The sequence below is a fragment of the Apostichopus japonicus genome, chromosome 15 (genome assembly GCF_037975245.1).
Source record: "Apostichopus japonicus isolate 1M-3 chromosome 15, ASM3797524v1, whole genome shotgun sequence".
Classification (NCBI taxonomy): Eukaryota; Metazoa; Echinodermata; class Holothuroidea; order Aspidochirotida; family Stichopodidae; genus Apostichopus; species Apostichopus japonicus.
In genome coordinates this window covers 26,398,995-26,418,858 of record NC_092575.1, presented here as the reverse complement: position 1 = coordinate 26,418,858, position 19,864 = coordinate 26,398,995, and the positions used below count along the sequence as shown (strand labels likewise).

The 19,864-nt window shown below is 38.5% G+C and overlaps 2 protein-coding genes across 4 annotated transcripts; both read left to right on the top strand.

Moving 5' to 3' along the window:
* The first annotated feature begins 8,908 nt into the window (after positions 1-8,908).
* LOC139980574 (F-box/LRR-repeat protein 8-like) lies at positions 8,909-12,576 on the top strand. 2 transcript variants are annotated; one of them, XR_011797595.1, is made up of 2 exons: positions 8,909-11,145; positions 11,421-12,576. XR_011797595.1 is itself a non-coding variant. In XM_071992311.1 (2 exons), the coding sequence occupies exon 1, from the start codon at positions 8,915-8,917 to the stop codon at positions 10,079-10,081; it is 1,167 nt and encodes a 388-aa protein (XP_071848412.1). In that variant the 5' UTR covers positions 8,909-8,914; the 3' UTR covers positions 10,149-12,576. The 2 variants fall into 2 exon arrangements, 1 of the variants encoding a protein (XP_071848412.1); XM_071992311.1 differs by having other exon boundaries at positions 8,909-10,081; positions 10,149-12,576.
* A 227-nt stretch (positions 12,577-12,803) lies between these two features.
* Positions 12,804-19,091, top strand: LOC139980575 (coiled-coil domain-containing protein 86-like). 2 transcript variants are annotated; one of them, XM_071992313.1, is made up of 5 exons: positions 12,804-12,940; positions 15,797-15,975; positions 16,505-16,634; positions 17,734-17,808; positions 18,467-19,091. In XM_071992313.1, the coding sequence occupies exons 2-5, from the start codon at positions 15,803-15,805 to the stop codon at positions 18,530-18,532; spliced, it is 444 nt and encodes a 147-aa protein (XP_071848414.1). In that variant the 5' UTR covers positions 12,804-12,940; positions 15,797-15,802; the 3' UTR covers positions 18,533-19,091. The 2 variants fall into 2 exon arrangements, with proteins under 2 accessions (XP_071848414.1, XP_071848413.1); XM_071992312.1 differs by having other exon boundaries at positions 12,809-12,953.
* Positions 19,092-19,864: the final 773 nt, after the last annotated feature.

Below are 19,864 nucleotides of genomic sequence, written 5' to 3'. Positions count from 1 at the left end.
ACACGAAGGTGTCGACGTTCCCACGTATTATCTGAAGGTGACGATCAATTTACGATTAAAATATTCGGAATGCCCTTTAAATCCATCCAATTGTTTTCCAAAAAATAATGGAAAAATGGTTAAACCTTTCTCAACTGACCAACCTTGCAAAAGTACAGTGTAGTGTTCGCGCTTCCTTTTACAGACCTTTCCTGTGTATGTATTAATATACACAAGTATCATAAATAAGATCTTCATATTTATGACTAATTTCCCCCACAGAAGGGCTTCTCAGTTGTCGGAGCCGTCGGCAAAATCCGGCCAGCGAAAGATTTTCATCTGGCCCGCGAAAAGCGCAATCGGTCCGCTTACACAAGTTTACACTAATAGAGTAAGGGAACCCTCAAAGCCTTAGATTTGAGCACCTTCAATGCCTATACCATGCACTTGCTCTGTAGTACAAACTCTTAAGAGGAATGTTGCCTACTTCATTTTAAACCTAAATACTAATGGTCCCTAACAAGTGCGACAGTCTTTCAATTTTGTTTTAATAATTTTTTTAGACATGCCCTTGAAACAAAGGTCCATTCTTGTGGGAACACATAGGCCTATTCAATGGTGGGAACACATAGGCCTATTCAATGGTGGGAACACATAGGCCTATCCAATGGTGGAATCACATATGCCTATTTAATGGTGGGAACACATAGGTCTATCCAATGGTGGGAACACATAGGCCTATCCAATGCTGGGAACACATAGGCCTATCCAATGGTGGGAACACATAAGGTATATCCAATGGTGGGAACACATAGGACTATCCAATAGTTGGAACACATAGGTATATCCAATGGTGGAAACACATAAGCCTATCCGATGGTGGAAGCACAAATGCCTATCCAATGGTGGGAACACTATAGACCTATACAATGATGGGAACACATAGACCTATCCAATGGTGGGAACACATAGGCCTATCCAATGGTGGGAACACATAGGCCTATCCGATGGTGGAAGCAGATAGGCCTATCCATTGGTGGAATCACATATGCCTATTCAATGGTGGGAACACATAGGTCTGTCCATTAGTGGGAATACATAGGCCTATCCAATGGTGGGAACACATAGGTATATCCAAGGGAGAACACATAGTCCTATTCAATGGTGGGAACACATATGCCTATCCAACGTTGGGAACACATAGTCCTATCCGATGGTGGGAACACATAGGCCTATCCAATGGTGGGAACACATAGGCCCATCCAATGTTGGGAACACACAGGTATATACAATGCTGGGAACACATAGGCCTATCCGAATATATCTCCCTGTGAATATATTAGGCATTAGTCAGGGAGTCACTTTGGATGTGCTTAGCATCCCTCCCACCCAACCCCCCCCCCCCCCCCACCAATCCACAGAAATTATTTTCCGCCGCACCAAAGAAACGGTCGTAGGAACAATTTTAAGGTTTGTCAGGAAGGTCATGTCGGGTTTCTTCTTAATTATTATCAGGGAGATCAGGGGCATTGTTATTGCGAAGGGTGCAGGGGTGTAGCACTGCTCCGAAATTATTTTTTCCCGTTAATTCAAAGCTACGGGCTCGGGAATATTTGGGGTTAGTCAAGAACAGGGTTGTCCAACCTACGGCCCGCGGGCCATAGTCCGGCCCGCCGCAGGGTTGCGTCCGGCCCGCCAGAGATGCTCTACTGTGCGAAATTTAGTGAGCAGATTTATTGATTTATATAATCAGTCATTCGAACCTTCTAGGTCCAAAAAACTGCATACAGGTCAGTTTGTGTGACACTCTCTCAGTGGAGGGGGGGGGGGGGCGGCTGAACTTTATTCATCTGTTTTATCAGGAAGGAAAATAAATCTGTGCGCTCCGCGCGCAGTGCTCACATTTTATTGCCTTGGGCTTCGGGCAAAAAATCGAAAATCGAGCGTAGGGTTCATGCGGCCCCCTCCTTCATCATAATCATTCCATGTGGCCCTCCTCTGCAAAAGGTTGGACAACCCTGGTCAAGAAGATAACGTTTCTGATGAAGGGGGGGGGGGTTAAGTTAGTCTGATTTCTTAAAATAAAACACCTAAGTGTTAGAAAGTGTCCTAGCCTTTAGAAACTTTCAAAACGTGAGGTGCTGAAAACTGAGATGGGCTGTTTTTCAAGAAGTGTTTCATTTTAGTAGATGCTAAGGTGGTAATCTCGAAATTAGACATCTCATCTCAAAATGTCGTCGTTTGTTTGAGCTCAGACTTGTACTAACTTTTGAAATCGAAATGTTGGTGTGATATGGCAACATATCATTTCGAAATGTTAACATTCTAGCTCAGAATTTTAATATTATATATCAAAGTTCCAGACTTTATAGCTTAACTACACCTTTATTTCGAAATTTTCCCGATGTTTTGATCTCAAAATTTTGATCTTTTATCTAGAAATTTTTGAGGTTCATCTAGAAGTTTTGACGTTTGACTGACCATGATGTACCATTGTAGAAGCAAACTAAAGTTACCTGTGCTTAAGAAGTTGGCCCGATATGATCATATCTATATAGCTTTTTACATGATGTGTAGGCCTACATCAATTCAGACATTGTGCAACATAATGTTACAATTCGAACTGAACCTTTCCATCAGGTCGATTTGTTTTCAAATCAACACTGTGGAAACGGAAGTACTGGGTGGAGTTTAGTATTATATTAGTTTTTCTAAGAATTTTATTAGATGACATCTAATATGAGATGGTAAGATCTAAATATATCTCTCTTTCTATCTCTCTCTCTCTCTCTCTGATGGGAGAATACAACAATTCTGGAAACACATGTGATAAGAACAAAAGTGTTGTGATCATAAGTCCTTGAGTAGTGTTGGATCAATTTGAACTGCCACAGGTGGCGGGATCAGAGAGTTAACTAAACACGACACATTTCAATGACGAGTTATTGATTGTGATTAATAAATATTGTCTTTAGCTACATGTGAACTGAGTGATAGGTGATATCAAGATAATGCCAAATTTCGATTTCAAACTACGTCATATTTTTGCACATGCATCCATACTAAATATGCATATCATACTGTCAGTGACGTCACGCTCTGATGCAAGTTCCACATACAGGGCGAGGACTACTTGAACTAAGCTTTTTGATCGAACATCTGTGTCCACTGGCATGATAACGTCCTACGTACCAATCAGTGCCTTGATAACAGTGCACTGACAACGTACGTGTTATGCAGGCGCGTAGCCAGGAATTTGCCAAGGGAGGGGCGAAACTGTAGGCAAACTATCAGAGCTGTACATATGGCTCTGTTAACTATCTAAGCGTAGCGCCATCATGAGTTGGCGCGAAAGGTACAAGAAAATTTTGGCCGAAAATGCCTCCCAGATTGCTGGAAATGGCACTTCCCAGGCCTTGTAAGTTGCATCTAAGCATTTTCTATTTTGAAATTACTAGCGATATCATAAAAACATACAAAACATATGCTCAAGGGGGGCTGTCGCCCCCTCGCCCCGCCCCCCCCCCCCCCCTTGGCTACGCGCCTGCGTGTATGTCCCTGGCTATTGGAGTCTTACTCAACTCGGTGACAGTACGTGATTTATATATGTTGCTGTATGATATATGTGACCGAGTTAAAGGTCTTATGTTCTAACTCAGTCTCTTTCCCCAACCCACATGGGCGGATCCATGGGGTGTGCGGCCGGATGCGATACTTTGTTCCAGCGCGGTAAAGGCATAGATTTGCATACCTCGCTCCCATTGGCTGGGGTCCGTATGCATAAGTTTCAATATAATATCAACTAGCAGCAGCTGCACATAATCGCTCGTCACATACCACTTTTCGCAAGGCCAGTTTGCTACACTCAGAAAAGAAAACAGTCTAGCAGCAGCATGTACGCGATTGAGTGAAGCCATTAAATTAATTTATTTGTCGGCCGTTTGTTATGCCACGGGTGTAGAGGGTCTGTGGTTATATATGCATCGCACAACTCTATTGCTGAAGTTACATCCAACCGAAACAGTTTGAAGATGATACAAAATATCAAATACTAGGTCTATATCTTTCGTATTAAATTATCTGAAAACCGTGCCAAAGGATCATAATTAACCGTGTCAAAGGGTCATAATTTTGAAAATCAAATCAATGTCTATGCTCAAAAATAAGAGTCTATCAGTTTAAAATTTAAAAGCATATCTCAAGTAAATAGTCAACTCAGTAGAAGTTGTCCAATGTTTTTATGCAGTTTTGAAGCATGCAAACACGTCTGGTACCAATCTGTGTATATAGCATCACAGTACTTTTCTGTATAGCAAGTTCCAACATCACTTCGAAGCTTCACCCTTGTCAAACTTTAACGTATTCAATTTATTGGCTTTTCAGTTTTGGATCATAAACCTAAATAATCCTTACCTTCAAAGAAGAACAGTCATCTACAATGAGACGTGTACACGCACAGTCCATGATCGCGGTGTTGTTTTACGAACTTATGGATGTATATTTTCACAAACAATTAAGTCCGACCAAAAGCAAAGAATTTTTTTTTTAACAAAGTTGTCTTCTTAAGACAGCCGCCAGTTCATACAGTACGTGTATGGAAATGACGATGCACTGCGTGCACGTATATGTATACATGTAGAAACACGTACCCACCATAGGCGTAGGAGCCCAATTTGATTGGGGGGGGGGGGGCTGTAACAACTTGCCCGAAAAATAACCAACATTTTTCGCGCGCTCCGCGCGCGTTAATGTGCATATCATATAGGCATGCATCGGTTATTACATCGCATGCCAATAACATACAATCATTTGCCGTGTTATTAATAATAATGATATTAATAATAATAATGATAATAAAAATATCAGTTTAACCATTGAAAAACACATTGCAAATTATTTTTCTTTCAGTAGGATGGGGCTGTAGCCCCCCCCCCCCCTCCCCGCCTCCTACGCCTATGGTACACACACGCGTACATAACATAAGCAAGAACTTCCTAATTTGAATAATTCAGCATCAAAAGTGCAAGAACCAGCCAATGGTAATCGAGTGATGCAAATGATGGCCTTTACAGTTACCGCGCTGGAAAAAAATCGCGGACCGGATAGGCTACATCGCCTTTTCACACCTTGGCTATACACACGTCAGTGACGTCACGTACGCATGCACACGCTCACACACACACACAAATGTATTTAGTGGCACAATATTGCGTTTTATTGTCTAAATATGCATCGGAATGCACAATTTTCATTCTTCTTTGTGGGTCAGGATCCCAAGAACCTCATACATGGGAGCCACCTGCAACGCCCAAAGGCTACACCCGTTCCTCAGTTTAGGAAACAAGGATCCGCACTCCTTCCCAACCTGGACGCAAACCGCCGACCGGTGAAATATCCGATTAACTGCAATCCTGTCATAGGATTTTTGACATCAGCATGAATATGACAACGCGAATCAGTTTTTACTAAGATTACACTTATTAATTTTCTGTTGCCCACTTGTTATGACACTCTGCTGCCATGCTACCGATCCAATTTCCCACTTCGAAATGTAGTTTCCGATTGGGAAATTGTTTATTATGATGATACCTCCTTGTCTATGTCAACCATTTTAGGGGCAGTAAATAATTTCACGAAAAACATTACGAAGGACAAACCATCTGCACAGTACCATTGTGAAGTCTTCGGTGAGATTTTTTTGTATGATTCTGCATTATCTTAAATGGAATAAGATATCAAAAGTTATTGTACAACTAACCAGTCAACATATTAAATCTTACAACTGCTTCGGTATGCTAGGGCCTCGCCTGACTAACTGGAAACAGTCAATTCGCATTCATTTATGTGACGTTAGGTTAGCGTGAGGCTAACCCTTTACTGTAAAATTAACTAGCCTAGTACGTATAGTCGTAACGCTGCAGTAACATTTAGGCTAAAAGTAGGCAAGAAAATACCAGGCTATCATACATCCATTGTGCATTAATACCGTGGATGTTGGTGAGTGGGCCGATAAAACCCGCTTCTTTTTATTCTGGAAGTGTTCTGAATATTGAAAACAACAGCTGTCTACCCTTTTCACCTAGGCCCCTATCTAATGAATAAATTCGCCAAGGTAGCCAGCCTATAGCATGGTGGGCTCATATTAATTGACGCACTTAAAGCAGCATTTTGCGTCCTTTTCTATCATTTTTCTCAACCTCACTGATTCCACTTTGCCATAACGACATACATAACTAGCTAATCTATTTATATTTTACTTCAAATGGTGGCATAAAAGTCGAAAAAATTGCAACTTTCAACTTTGTTGTTCTCCAAGATATTTTCCGTTGGGAACCCAATAAACCTCGCCCATAATATGAATATTTAAACACTACGAACGTCATTGACAGATACGTAATATAACATCACGCTTGATTTGTGTACAGTCTATATGGCAGTTGTACCAGGGAGTTGCATAACAACTCCCTGGTACAACCAACGCGAAGTCTTGAATCTATTTTTAGCAACGGCTCATAACTTAACCTGCATCTCTGATTGGTTGAATTCAAACTAGTGGGTTTGGCGGAATTGTATGCGATTAATTTTAACTGTGAAATTTGTCGAGGACACTCTTCTCATTTATCGACATAAATCGTTAATTACTCGCTAATTAACGCTCTTAGCAGGGTGAAACTTGGATGGTATCATAGATTGCTGTTTTATGATTGATACATGTAAAAAAATCGATGCACATGTTAAAAAAGTGGAAAAAAGCGACCCAACGCAAAATGCTGCTTTAAGCCAAGGATGTGATTAACGATGTCTATCAACGAAAAATCCAAATCACTCAACTGTATGCATGTTTCATATGTGTTGTTCCTCAGAAATGTAATGATCTCAAAATATGTATTGTTCTTGTTTCTGTGTCTCTGCAATGTACAATTGTGCAGAATTTGACCACCAAATGTCTGCCGTGTCAAGTTCTTTCATACCCCTAAATTGACACATTCGTCGATAAGCTAACTGTAGTGTAGGCCTAAGTATACATACATTGACTTTGGATGATGTTTGCTTCAGTATTCTCTGAGCCTCTTAGTGCAGACAGGTCCGGCCCCCGACAGTAGTGGTATCATATTGAGGTAATTTTTAGGAAGTAAGATTTCCAAATGCCCCCCAAATATGTACAAACTTGTTAAAAGTTTAAAAAAAAAACACCATTTCATCAGCATGTACCTGAAATGGATTCAAACTTATAAAATATGTAACTCTGCTTGACTGCCAAAAGTTTAGGTTGCCTGCTGTATCATTGCTAATAATATTTGAAGGTGCATCAATTAAGAAAGTGCTTCAAAGATGAAACCTTTACTATACTAAGTATAGCTGCAGGGAAATTAATCTTTGGAAATCACAACAGTATTTTGTGGAGTACAGCCAAACTAGTCATACATAATGTCAAACCATATTTCAAGGCCAATGCCCTAGATAAAAATTAAACTAATAAGCCTCAAGCCTGAAATATAACATTGTGAGTAATGTCCTCATGGATGTATTGATATTAACAAGGAAGAAGATGGTTTCATGCATCGTTAATATTAGATCTAGGCCTGTTACAAGTGTCAGTACAGGTAAATCAATTAAATTCAACTGTTTCAGAGATGTGCTGTCACTTTTGACTGTAAACTATTAGTAGTTCCTTAAAGAGCGTGTACTTAATACAGTGTTTGGTTCCTGTAGATACATGTATCTAGGAATAACTGTATTTAAGATTAATATTAAAAGTTGAAGGGGGTAACTAGAACAACTCAGATCTGATTCTTGTTTGTTTTCCTGTTTTGTGATTTTTTTTTCTGAATAGGCATTTATCTTCATGACAAAACATATTACCAGAATATGATTTTCAGTTACTACTGTGTGTGAACTTTTTTTGCAGCAAATGATTTAGCTGTGATAAATCAATGGAATATTCTCATAGATTTGCTAACTTTTTTATCTCTTTTTTCTTCATCTCTATGGAGTTTTTTGAGTAATCAGAGGCAGTATTAACATTTAACTAGAATCATGAAAATCAATTGCTAATTGCTAAGGACTCATGTTGACCTTACCATGTATGACTGAATAATTGCAACTCTTGACTGATTTAAGTTATTCAATGCACCCATAATCTTTCCTTACTTTAGACGTTTGACACTTAAATACCCAAGAAATTAGGTTTTAAACCTGAAACTATGGAGGTATGTCTCTTAAGTTCAGTGGTAATCAATTTTGACAATCATTGTTGCTTCTATTATTGAGCTAACACTTTACTTCCATCAAAAGGGGCATCAAACTTATTTATTTTATTAAGACGTCAGACCCTGTCGGGACCAAGAGAGGTCAATGCAGTAAGTTGCATTTCCTTACCACAGTTTTGAATCTTTGCATGAAAAATAACACCTGCTTCAGAGACTTGCTTAGAAGTAATCAATTTTATTAAACTAAACAGCAATATATCTTTTAACATTGCATTTAGTTGCAATTGTTCACATTAGCTTAATTGAAAGTTAGTCAAACTTTTTATTTGAGAAAATGAAAAGTTGTTGAAAGCTGATGAATTTCCACAAAAAGAATTTAGGTATTTATTTATTGATCTATTCTATTTTGTTTACTTCACAGGATTTCAAACAGGCCAGTAGAACTAGTGAACAAAGTTGAAGCACCTTCCTCCTGATTAGAAAAGTGAATCTTTAAACATCCAGAAGTCATGAAAACATTCGGATTACAATCCTTACGAGTGAAGCAAATTGAACAGACTTCATCGAAACCAGTCAACGTATAGCTATAGCAAATCTACTGGCTAGCTCAGCGTTATCCCAATTCTCAGACAAAGTTTGATCCGCTCGGCATTTCATGTCCACGGTGAATTCCCTGTATAGTCTGCTAAATATTGTTAAAGTGTGTCTTTCAAACTGCAGTCAAAATGGCACAATGGTTAAACTTGCCAGAACATGTTCTGTTGCATGCATTCTCATATTTAGATTTTACAGATAAAATGGCAGTCATGCTTGTGTGTAAATATTGGAATTTTTGTATACAAAGTCCGCTCCTTTGGAAACATTTTTCCTTTGAATTGACTCGCCCCGAGAGACTTGAGGCTCATATCAAGTTCCTGAAGCAGAGCATTGAATATATCACTTCAGTTAATATTCACATCGTGACGGAACTCGACGCCAACATAGAAAACGCTTGCCTGGTAATGGCAGAGCTGGCTATAAATAAGTGCAATTTGGAATCCTTCACTCTCCGTTGCAGCGGAGCCAACATTGTATGGAGTCCACTATTTTCCAAAATCCTGTGCAGCCTGGACAATCTCTTGTCATCGGAGTCAACGTCCAAGCTAAAACACTTTAGCTGCAGCGAGATGAAATTCCCTATCGGAGATGGAATGCTCTCTAAGCTGGCCCGGAACCACGGCGAGTTGGAGACTGTACACATCCAAACACCTTCTACCTCTGTGACTCCAAGCTCTGTGAAAATTCTCTTCCAGTCTTGCCCAAAGTTGATGAAGCTCTGTGCATCATTCACATCAATGTCGGAGGATGCATTAGCCACTTTAGTCGAGGTCAACCACAGGTCACTGCGCAAGCTGTCGTTGACCTTTGGCGGAGGGCGTGGCATCAGACGCCGCGTGTCCTCAAGTCTTTGGCAGCGGTTGGCGGAACATTTACCTCATCTTAGAGTTTACCTGTACTTCAACTTTTTGTCGACTCGGTCTGATATCGAGAGCATCCTTCAAGCCGGTATCCCGCTGGCAGAGTTGACTCTAAATGTCTTGTTCGAAGCCCACAAGGAAGTTTCGAGGATCGAGGCAAACTACAGCAGGACGCTGAAGAAATTCACCATCACAGCCCCATCCTCGCCAGAGTTGGAGACCGCCCTCTTGTCTCTGGTGGAAAAATCGAAAAACATTGAAAACTTGACCTGTTTCTGTAACCTGAATCCGACATTCAAGGAAGCAGCTCTGAAGATGAAACCTGACCTTAAATGTTTCGTTTGCGTGACCGAAGAATTTGACCAGAACTTTATGCACGTCATGACGGGCCGCACTGCAAATTTAGAGAAATTGAAAGAGTTAGGCTACTTTTAGGTTAGGCTTTTGGAAGAAATAGGCTACTTTTAAGATTGGGCTATTGAAAGAGTTAGGCTACTTTTAGGTTAGGTTTATTTACAAATTGAATTTCCACTTTATTAATTGTGAATGACAGTTATATCAACATACATATATAGATATAGCTATATATATATATATATATTTATATATATATATATATATATATATAGCTATCTATATATATATCAACATTAAATAATTAATTATGGCTCAGGTTCACATTTTTTTTAACTTTGTTGGCAAGTCGGAATAGATGTCAAAATTGCTTTAAATATTCCCTACCTTTAAAGATAAAATTTTGGTTGTAACAAGAGCCATAAAAAAATTGTGTTGCATGTTTTTATATATTTATTTATTTATTTTGTAACTTCTGAAATATCATTTTGAATGCTTTCCAGACAAAATACAGTATCTATAAGGTACAACTCAGCTGTCCAGTTTGCTTGTCTGCTTTCTCTGTGGTAAGAAGAAGTTATTGTTTTATCTACAGGTATCATTCATTATCGAAGAATGACAGATCTCTTAAACTAATTTTATGATTAAAATGTCACATTAACATGGCCTCCACAAGGACTTGGTCTTTCATTTCGGAATATGTGTGTTTACACAGGTTTACGTGCGATTGTGTGTTTGTGCATGTTTACAATGAATTGTAGTAAGTTTTTATAAAGTTTGAATTTTATAAGAACTGTTACTTTGTGTTCACTACTCACTCTACAGTTGATAAAGGACACACCGTTGGATTGTAACACATTCAACATAGTCATCTGGTTTATTTTATTTCATTTGTTTATGAGTAACATATAAAACTTATGCAACTTTATAAACAAATTAACAATGGCTGCTGCAACTATGTCAAGGCAGATTCTGTCATGTGGTTAAACTACGGTAGTGATACTCTTTGTTGATTTTGTTACCATGGAGACAGTCAATTTGATTTTATACATGTTTTATGATAATAGTCGTAGGTATTGACGCGACATCAAGAAAGTTAACATGGAAAATTTTTCAGTCAAACTTAAAATTGAAATTTTCAGTCTGTGCCATATAATATACTGTATCTGGGCAAGGCAAGAGTTGGACCAGTTTAAGCTTTCTTGCTTAGTATGTGTGATACATTGTGAAGCTACGGTTTCAGTTTCCACTGTATGAGGCATGAAAATGTTAAGTATATACCATGAGTATGTATTGTCACATCATATTAGGATTGAGTCAGGCATGTAGCCAATGGGGGCGAAGGGGGTGACCGCCCCCCCCCCCTTGAGCATATATTTTTTGGATGTTTTTATGATATCGCTTGTAATTTCAGGCTTAGATGCAACTAACAAGGCCTGGGAAGTGCCATATCCAGCGATCTGGGAGGCATTTTCAGCCAAAATTTTCTAATACTGGTGCGTAGCACCAACTCATGGTGGCGCTACGCTTAAATAGTTTTCAATGCAGAATCTACAGCTCTGATAGTTTGCCTACAGGTTCGCCCCTCCCTTGGGAAATTCCTGGCTATGCACCTGGATTGAGTACAATAAACAGTACGTCATAACTTAGTAATTAAACTAACTCATAATCTAGTCTCTCTGCAGGACAACTTTGCAAACGCATATATACTTGAAATATCATATAGTAATTTGAATTATGACTTGTTATTGTAACACTAGATGTATTCTATGTGCGTTTTTTATGGAGTATTAAGATGATCAGGTTTTCACTGTCTCCTTACATAGTTAACCAGTTCTCATGGCCCAATATATGCCACATTAAATATTGACAGTATGTGTATCACAAAACTGTTCTTGTTAATCTAGTGTTAATCTTTTTCACTGCGTATATTTGTGCCTATATCATTACTTAGACTATTAGCTAATCTTAGTTAGTGCGTCTAGTTGATATTTATGGAATTTTATGCAATTAATCCCATCGGTTTGAACTTTGTGGTAACATGATGCAAGTGTTTGTTTGTATAGTACAGCTTGTTAACTCATTCACTCAGTGTTATAAACATCAGAAGGAAAATCATTTATTAAAACATGACTAGTGTTTGAAACAACTTGATGAATAACCAACCCTCCATACTTTAGACTTAATTTTAGCCAGCCAGTTCAAATGAATGCTTCCACTCTAACATCAAATGCATGATTGATCAATCTGGGTAATCATAATTGGGTCAAAACTGTGATCTGTTTAAGTTTACCTGGAACGTTTTCAAGTGCTCAACTGGTGAATCTGATCTTCAGACCTAATTTTTCTCAGACATTCAGTGTTCATATATTAAATTTTTCAATGTCTGTAACATATTTGTAGGCAATACTTAAGGCATTTAATCAAAGCTGACTTGAAAGCCTTTCCTTTCTTGGTGAAGGATATGATAATAAAGAGATACACAAATTATTGTAAAGATATGCATCTTTTTGTACGATAAATGTTGTGAAGAAATATTTATAGGAATAAAAATAAAAATAAAATTTGCTTCATGTCCTCATTTTAGCCTTCACTTGTGCACTTTTGATAGTGATATACTCATTTTGGAGACATATGTTCCACACAGTTGGAAAATAACTGTTTGAAACTAACCTCCTTTAGCATAACAACACATAACTCAAACTGCCCGGATGAGTGCATATTTCTGGTCCACTTCGCGAGTTTTGTAATGTCACATACCTCTTCATGACAAGGGCGGAAGGGTCAACCCTGACTAGGTTGTGCTAGCTTCAGTGGGTGTACGTACGTGTATACAGTTTCATAGCGTTTGCATGTAGCCTGAGTATGATACACGTGCGATGTTGAAAAGGCAGATACAATACTGTCGCTATTGAATTGAGTTCCCCTGCTTTGATTGTAGCAAGTACATTTGGTAAGTGATTATGCGTCAGTAGAAACATTTTAAAACATATTTCTTTGTTATGAAAAAAATAGCTGTATAGTCCTATCAAATTCTCGTACAAGTTACTTATAAACTCTCAGTCAGCAAGTTGACATGCATAGGCATTGCATTTTAACTAGGCCTACCCAAAGCCTAGTTCTGCGATCTCGTACTCAGTGTGACATTAGACTTACACTGAACTGTAGTTAGTGCCGCAAAAATGGAATAATTAGCCACATTTACCGATATTTTGGTTTTCATAACAAGATCTATTGTCATTGGATTAAACAAAGACACCATACAGTAGCTTATAACAGCATTAAGCAAAGGGATCTTACTGTAGCTTGTAACAGTTTGATCCTGTCTTTAGCAAAGATCAAGGCTAGGGAAGAAGGGGTACCGTTGTTTTCCGCACACGTTACTTTCCGCTGAAACAAAACGGTGTTTTCCGCAAACAAATTTGTCAGCGGAAAACAACGTTTTTTTCAGCGGAAAGTAACGTTATTTTTTTGGGAGGGACAGAATAACTTACTGAATTGATTAGGCACATGGAATGATTTAGGAAGGTGGAGAAGATAGGATTAAACTGTAACAGGATAAATCGGCCATGATTTTAGATGTAACTCGTAAGAAAGGTGGTGCAAAATGCGTGTTCGACTATTAAAACAGCCCTTACTTATACAGCCATTTCCAGCGAAAATCAAAGATACCGCCTTTTACAACTTTTTTTTTAAACTATCATTACGCGGACCGCAGTTTTAATACTTTATTAGATAGTCAATCCTTCATAACGCGGGTGTCCCTTTGCCCTTTTATCGGCCGACCACCACATACTTCTTTAATAATCCCTAAGTACACACCCCCAAGCCTCTGTATTATAAGCAGCTTAACTTTTCTGACATGAACTCAGTCTAACCATCCTTTATCGACGTTCTTTGATACTTTCTCATGTTATTTTAATCATCCTGCCTGAATTTGGTATCCTAAAATATGCGGAAAATATAGTATACAGGAAGGTGAAAAAAAAAGGTGTTTTCCGCAGAAGAATTTTTTTCAGCGGAAAGTAATCAGCGGAAAGTAACGTATGCGGAAAACAACTGAAACCGGGAAGAAGAAACTCTGTGCGGAAAAATTAAAACGGAAGTAGATGTACATGGAGAAGGATGCCATTACTGATATGTATAGAAATGGATCACAGACAGAAAATATAAATATCATTTACAATAATAGTTGATAATATTGAATAAAACATCTCACAAAGTCACAAGGAGTTCAGTGATTAATCAATTGCTCAGTTTGTAACAAAGTTAGTATGAAATATAACAAGTTATAAGTGATGGTCATGCAGCCTAGCTAGGGCCTATGAAATCAGATTTTGTACTGTCATCCAGAGAGACAGAAAGGTTCTTCCAATGGTTTTGGCCATCAACTCGATCACTTGATCCTGGTGATGCATCTTTCAGCGTGTGCAATCCATATATTCAAAGCTGACGAACAGGCTGGTCAGCAAGTATAGACCAGATGTTACAAGTGCTTGAAGAATGTTGCATGGGCCAAACTAATACATGAGTATGTTGTAGAGGCCAAAGGGTCATTGTGCAAATAGATGAGAGTATGCTTGCACACAAACTAAAATACAACAGACAGAGATGAGCTTACGGTATGGTGGACAATTACCTCATCATCCACAGGATACAGTACATGGGAATTGTCAACACATGAGATGCAGCTACTCATTTAACAGTTTCATTAAATGTCATGTCAGGCAAACCAGTGCAATACACTCAGACTAGTGGGATACATGCATCCTGCCATCATTCAACAGCTAGGATTTGTCCACAGGATCATCAACCACTACAGTAGGTGCACTATCTTGTTCTGCAGACAGGTGTCCAAACTCAGGCTGTCGAGAGCGACTGGCAATGACCAAGATGGCAATGAACTCCATGAAGGGAATCAACAGGGAACTTTACAAAAGTATACTCATACACAACAGAGAGCAGTGTCAAGTGCAGCAAAAGATGACAGCAACAATTAATCAGAATACTTTCATTAAAGACATTGAAGACTCGCGCACAAAGAAACATCTCATGCCGATATCCTGACCTAGTTTCAAATGAGGTGTAACAGAAGTGTTAGACACCACCATCGATCCCAGAAAATACACACACATCTTGCTACCGTCGGTAATTACTGTAGACACTAGTGCACAGTCAATACATGCAGCTACGGTCAATACCCACAACACAGTGTACATAGCAGCGATGGACATCTCAGGTCTAGATAAAAGATAACAAGGTATCACTTTTCATTACTGTCTCCATTATGTAGCGATATAAAAAAACTTCACTTGCAAGCAACAGAAAGTTAACTTTTTCAGATGGCGGCACTCGGTGTGAAGCAAGTCTTCAATGCCTTTAAGTCATTTTGTCAAATCTCACCGTCACTGTACGTATCTCCTTCTTGCTCACAGTGTGTAAAGCATTTAAAGCTTTGATATTTTTTTAAAGCATACCCTAGATTTGAAAATTGTAGAAAACAGTTGTAAATTTAATGTTTTGTTACAGTCTGGACGGCTTGGGTTGTCTATCAAATTTGTAGTCACAATATATATGTTCATTGACCCCTTTGCCAGTGCCTCCTTTGTAACAGATTATTGACATAAAGATCATATTTAGTTAAAAATTTGGCCCAATGTAAGTATTAAAATCATTGCTTAAATTTAATTCCCCTTCTAGTTTCTTGTTCAGGTTCTAGGTTAATGTCATTGTCATACATCGTAGTTTTGGTACGCACTGCATATTACAGCCTCCATGACCTGTTCTTCTCAACAGATCACCATGAGAGGTCCACCAGAGGAATCACAAACATCTGCTGTTGACCACGTTGTCATGGAAACCCCACCAGAAGTAGTGGCAAGTGTACAAGAAAACTACAAATCAGAATCGTTGTCAACGCAGCCCAAAGGTAGACCAAAATCCGGCAGGACGTGGAAAACCGAACAGCGACAGAGGTACAAGATTTGAGATCATGGAGAAAGTGTAACTCCATCAAAAGGACCACTGCAATAAGAAGGCAGTAAACTGCAGGTCCATGGATCAGTATTGTCTCCAAGTTTTATTCATTGCTACAAGATGCTAGTTTCTGGAGACCTACTGTGACTGATTGTTAATGGAAGCATTCCCCTTCAACCTAGGCTTTTACGATATTTACACAATATGAATATTGTAACATTTAAACAAATTAACGATATTGTAGCTTTTCCACCTTGGTTTGTTTTCATTCTGCATATATTTTGCAATATTTTCGTTTGTCATTTGATTTGATTTGGTCGATGTGGGTTTTTCCTAACTTATCTGAATCAAAAGAAATGGTATGGTGTATTTATTATATAGTGCACATTATTATATGATATTATATTATTATATCTGATGTTCATCTTTTTAAACATTTATATTCTTAAAATTTTGATTGATTTACAGCACTCTCATCAAATGCCTTTGTTTTGATTTTTCCTCGTTTTTTTTGTGCTTCTCTCCTAGGTTTTCAAGTCTCAAAAAGGACAAAAATTTACGATCGTCTTGGAAATGGAAGATGGACGAGAAAGCACGACTCAAGTCACTGAAAGCTTACGAAAATGAACTTAAGGCAGCACGTAGAGAAGAATTTGAGGTAAGAAAGACTAATATCAATTATTATGCTTTGGTCAGCCTGGCCTTCTCAACTCTTAACTTCTTATCTGACCCTTAGACATTTGATCTTATTTTCTGTTCATGCAAGCAATGCAATCTTTTGACTTTATCAATCCCTTTCCCTGTTTCAGAGTGACAAATATATTATTTGTCTGGCATTTTATTTGTAATCACTGTACATCCTTCTCTTTTGATCTGTAATGTAATAATTCTGTGTCATATGATTACGATGTCATTTGACGTTCCAAATTTGTAGACAATTTGTTCATGCATTCCAGTGAAAGTACACAATTGCCTTGCATTTGCCTTGCAAATTGGACGCTGCTGCTTTTAGTAACAAATTCAAAATATCTTTGTATATATCAAGTTTAAACACTAAGTTAATAGCTCGGTACTAGGCAGTTATTTGCAACAGCAGGACTCTTGTGCTGGTTCGCCATAAATAAAGTTTGTGTAGCGTTTTTCTGAGATGAATCTGAAGGCATATCAACACCATAATGAGATCTGTATGAAATGCAGTATTATGGTTGGGTGTAAAGTGCAATCACATTTTTTTATTTAATGGATTTTATTGGGGGGGTGGGTTGGTGGGGTGGGTGGGTGGGTGGGTGGGTTGGGGGGATCGTTGTGTTGCTATACATTATGCCTGACATGTGCTCTTTGGTGGGTCCAAGTGCCTTTCATTGTTCCTGTCAAGGTACAAAGTATATCAAAGGAATATTTTGCCGACCAGCAAAATGTCTCCAAGTAATTATTGATCTGATACCAGTGCTGTGGCCAAGTGCATAAAGGCAGTGGCATTTGAAGCAATGATGCTTAGCAATTGGAAGGTTGGGGTTATTCCAGGCTGGGTCATAGTAAGTTGGGTTTTTCATCCAAGTGCAGTCTATGGTCTTCCCATATGATATGACATTCTAAAATTGAAAAGATTCCAAATGTGAGTTAAAATGTTGAATTGGAAGCCACCTGACGTGTATGTTGTAATCCATAAGCCCTTGCAGGCTGCTCCCACATTTGTGGACACCTGAGCATCGTAAAAATGACTAGCCTGATTATTATAGTTATATTCATCTTCTCAGAAATTGAAGAAAAAGAGAATCGCTAAGAAGAAGAGGCAGGAAGAGAATGAGAGGAAGAGTGAAGTTGTCCAAGTGGTAAGTTGGATAAGAGTAGTAACAGAGAAATTTACCCAACCCCACCCCACCCCCCCCACCCCCAACCCAACAAATCCCTCTCTGCCTCTTAGTTTAAATTGTTAGGCCTGAATACATAAAGCTGAAGTCATGTTGACAGTTTCCAGATTTTCCTAATGTGAAATGAAGTGTAGAGAGGAAGAGTGAAGTTGTCCAAGTGGTAAGTTGGATAAGAGTAGTAACAGAGAAATTTACCCCTCCCCCCACCCCACCCCCCACCCCCAACCCAACAAATCCCTCTCTGCCTCATAGTTTAAATTGTTAGGCCTGAATACATAAAGCTGAAGTGATATTGACAGTTTCCAGATTTTCTTAATGTGAAATTAAGTGCAGAAAGAAATGTAGCCTACCGTCGACATAGGATAGCTTGACTACACCAGTTTTAAATTACAGGGACACACAGGTGTAGTAGTGTAAGATGTAGTTGTAAGATTGGTGCAAAATGCAGTTGTAGTTTGCATGATGATGTCCTAGTCTGGTTATCACAGGAAAAACTAGAGATACGCTTTTTTACAGAGCTTGAAGATTATTTGAAAGAGAAAATATATGATGTGGCTTGAGGTTTGTTCAAAAACAATCTGCTCAAAACTCCCTCTTTTTTTAAATATACTTTGTACAGATCAAAAACACAGCCAAGATTAAGAGGATGAAGAAGAAACAACTAAGACAGCTGGAGAAACGATGAGAATATTTTGATCTACGAGAAAGCTATCAGCAGAGGATGAAAAAATGGACACAAATGATGAGAAAGCTGCCCTAGATGGTCATGGAGGGCCTTACAGTTTACTAAAATGCTCATCATCTCTGATAAAATGTCTGCTTGATGAATAGTTTTATCTCGACATGAAACAGTCGGTGGCTGGTTTTACAATGGATGGAGTGTCATACCTCGAGGGCTCCACCACCCACAGTGACCCACCTAGTTACATCCAGATATAAACGGTACAGGGCCCAAAAACAAATTGGAAATATAGATTTCTGTATTTTAAAATAATGTGGTTTGGTATGATTAAAACCTTCTCTTTCAATACTACACTCAGAAAGATTAAAACAAAGTCATTGATAGCAATATTTGTGCACAAACACCATACAAGCCTGAAGGACGATCAATTTTGTTTGTGGCCTTGATCCAGTTTGAGAGAACTGACATGTGGCAATTTTTATGCAATTCTAATGTTTGTTTTCCCACAAATAGTTGAACACAGAATACATTTCTGGTTGCATTGCTCGCATGCTGTTTTTTTTCTAGAAAGTTCGTTACTTTCAAAAGAACTATCGCTAACGAGCCTTCCTCAATTTCATAGCAAGTTTGGCTAGGCCTTGCCTAAAAGAGGGTTAAAAGAGATAGTTTTGGTCAGGCAGAGTGACATACTCAATGTCCTCTAGTTGAAACCTGCATATCTGGTGGTTTAAAAAGCACACTTTGTATGTATAATTTGTAGTTGCCAGATGTTACCTGGTGTTTTAACTTATGTTACACCTCTATGAGTAATCAGTATATAGTAATGGGAAGGATCTTTTCAGTCATACGACTAAGGTCTCTAGGGCTCTAAAATAAACATTTCACTTGTTTTCCTGGTAGACCATTGAAATTGTAGACAGATGCTTTTAAGATTTGATTTTACGAAATATTGGAGATGGGATGACAAAAGTCAGCACCACGATTGTTTTGGTTGTTGAGGTGGGGGAAGGGGTAGGGGGTATGGAAGGGTACAGGGGAGTAAATCTAACACTATAGAAGTATATCTCTGTTGTGCAAATGACAAGAAATACTTTCATTGAATTTATGTTTAATATTTAATCTACATTGTCAGCTAGTAGTAAGCGTGTGCAGCAAGAACATGAATGCATCTTTAATGAACTTAATTCATGAACTTAGATTAGTGGTTTTGTCAAAATATTGACAGACAAATTTTTTTAAGTATGCTGGAAAAAAAGGTGAATTCCCACCTCAGAAATCTAGATGCTAAGCAGTCTGTTTTAGACTACAGATAAGTAGAGATAACCCAAAGGCTTG

Excerpts from the sequence above, each read along its gene's own strand:
- LOC139980575 (XM_071992313.1), top strand. The coding sequence starts at position 15,803 with ATGAGAGGTCCACCAGAGGAATCACAAACATCTGCTGTTGACCACGTT. Across the intron at positions 16,635-17,733 it reads CACGTAGAGAAGAATTTGAG|AAATTGAAGAAAAAGAGAAT; the intron begins GTAAGAAAGACT and ends TCATCTTCTCAG. Across the intron at positions 17,809-18,466 it reads AGAGTGAAGTTGTCCAAGTG|ATCAAAAACACAGCCAAGAT; the intron begins GTAAGTTGGATA and ends TACTTTGTACAG.
- LOC139980574 (XM_071992311.1), top strand. The coding sequence starts at position 8,915 with ATGGCACAATGGTTAAACTTGCCAGAACATGTTCTGTTGCATGCATTC.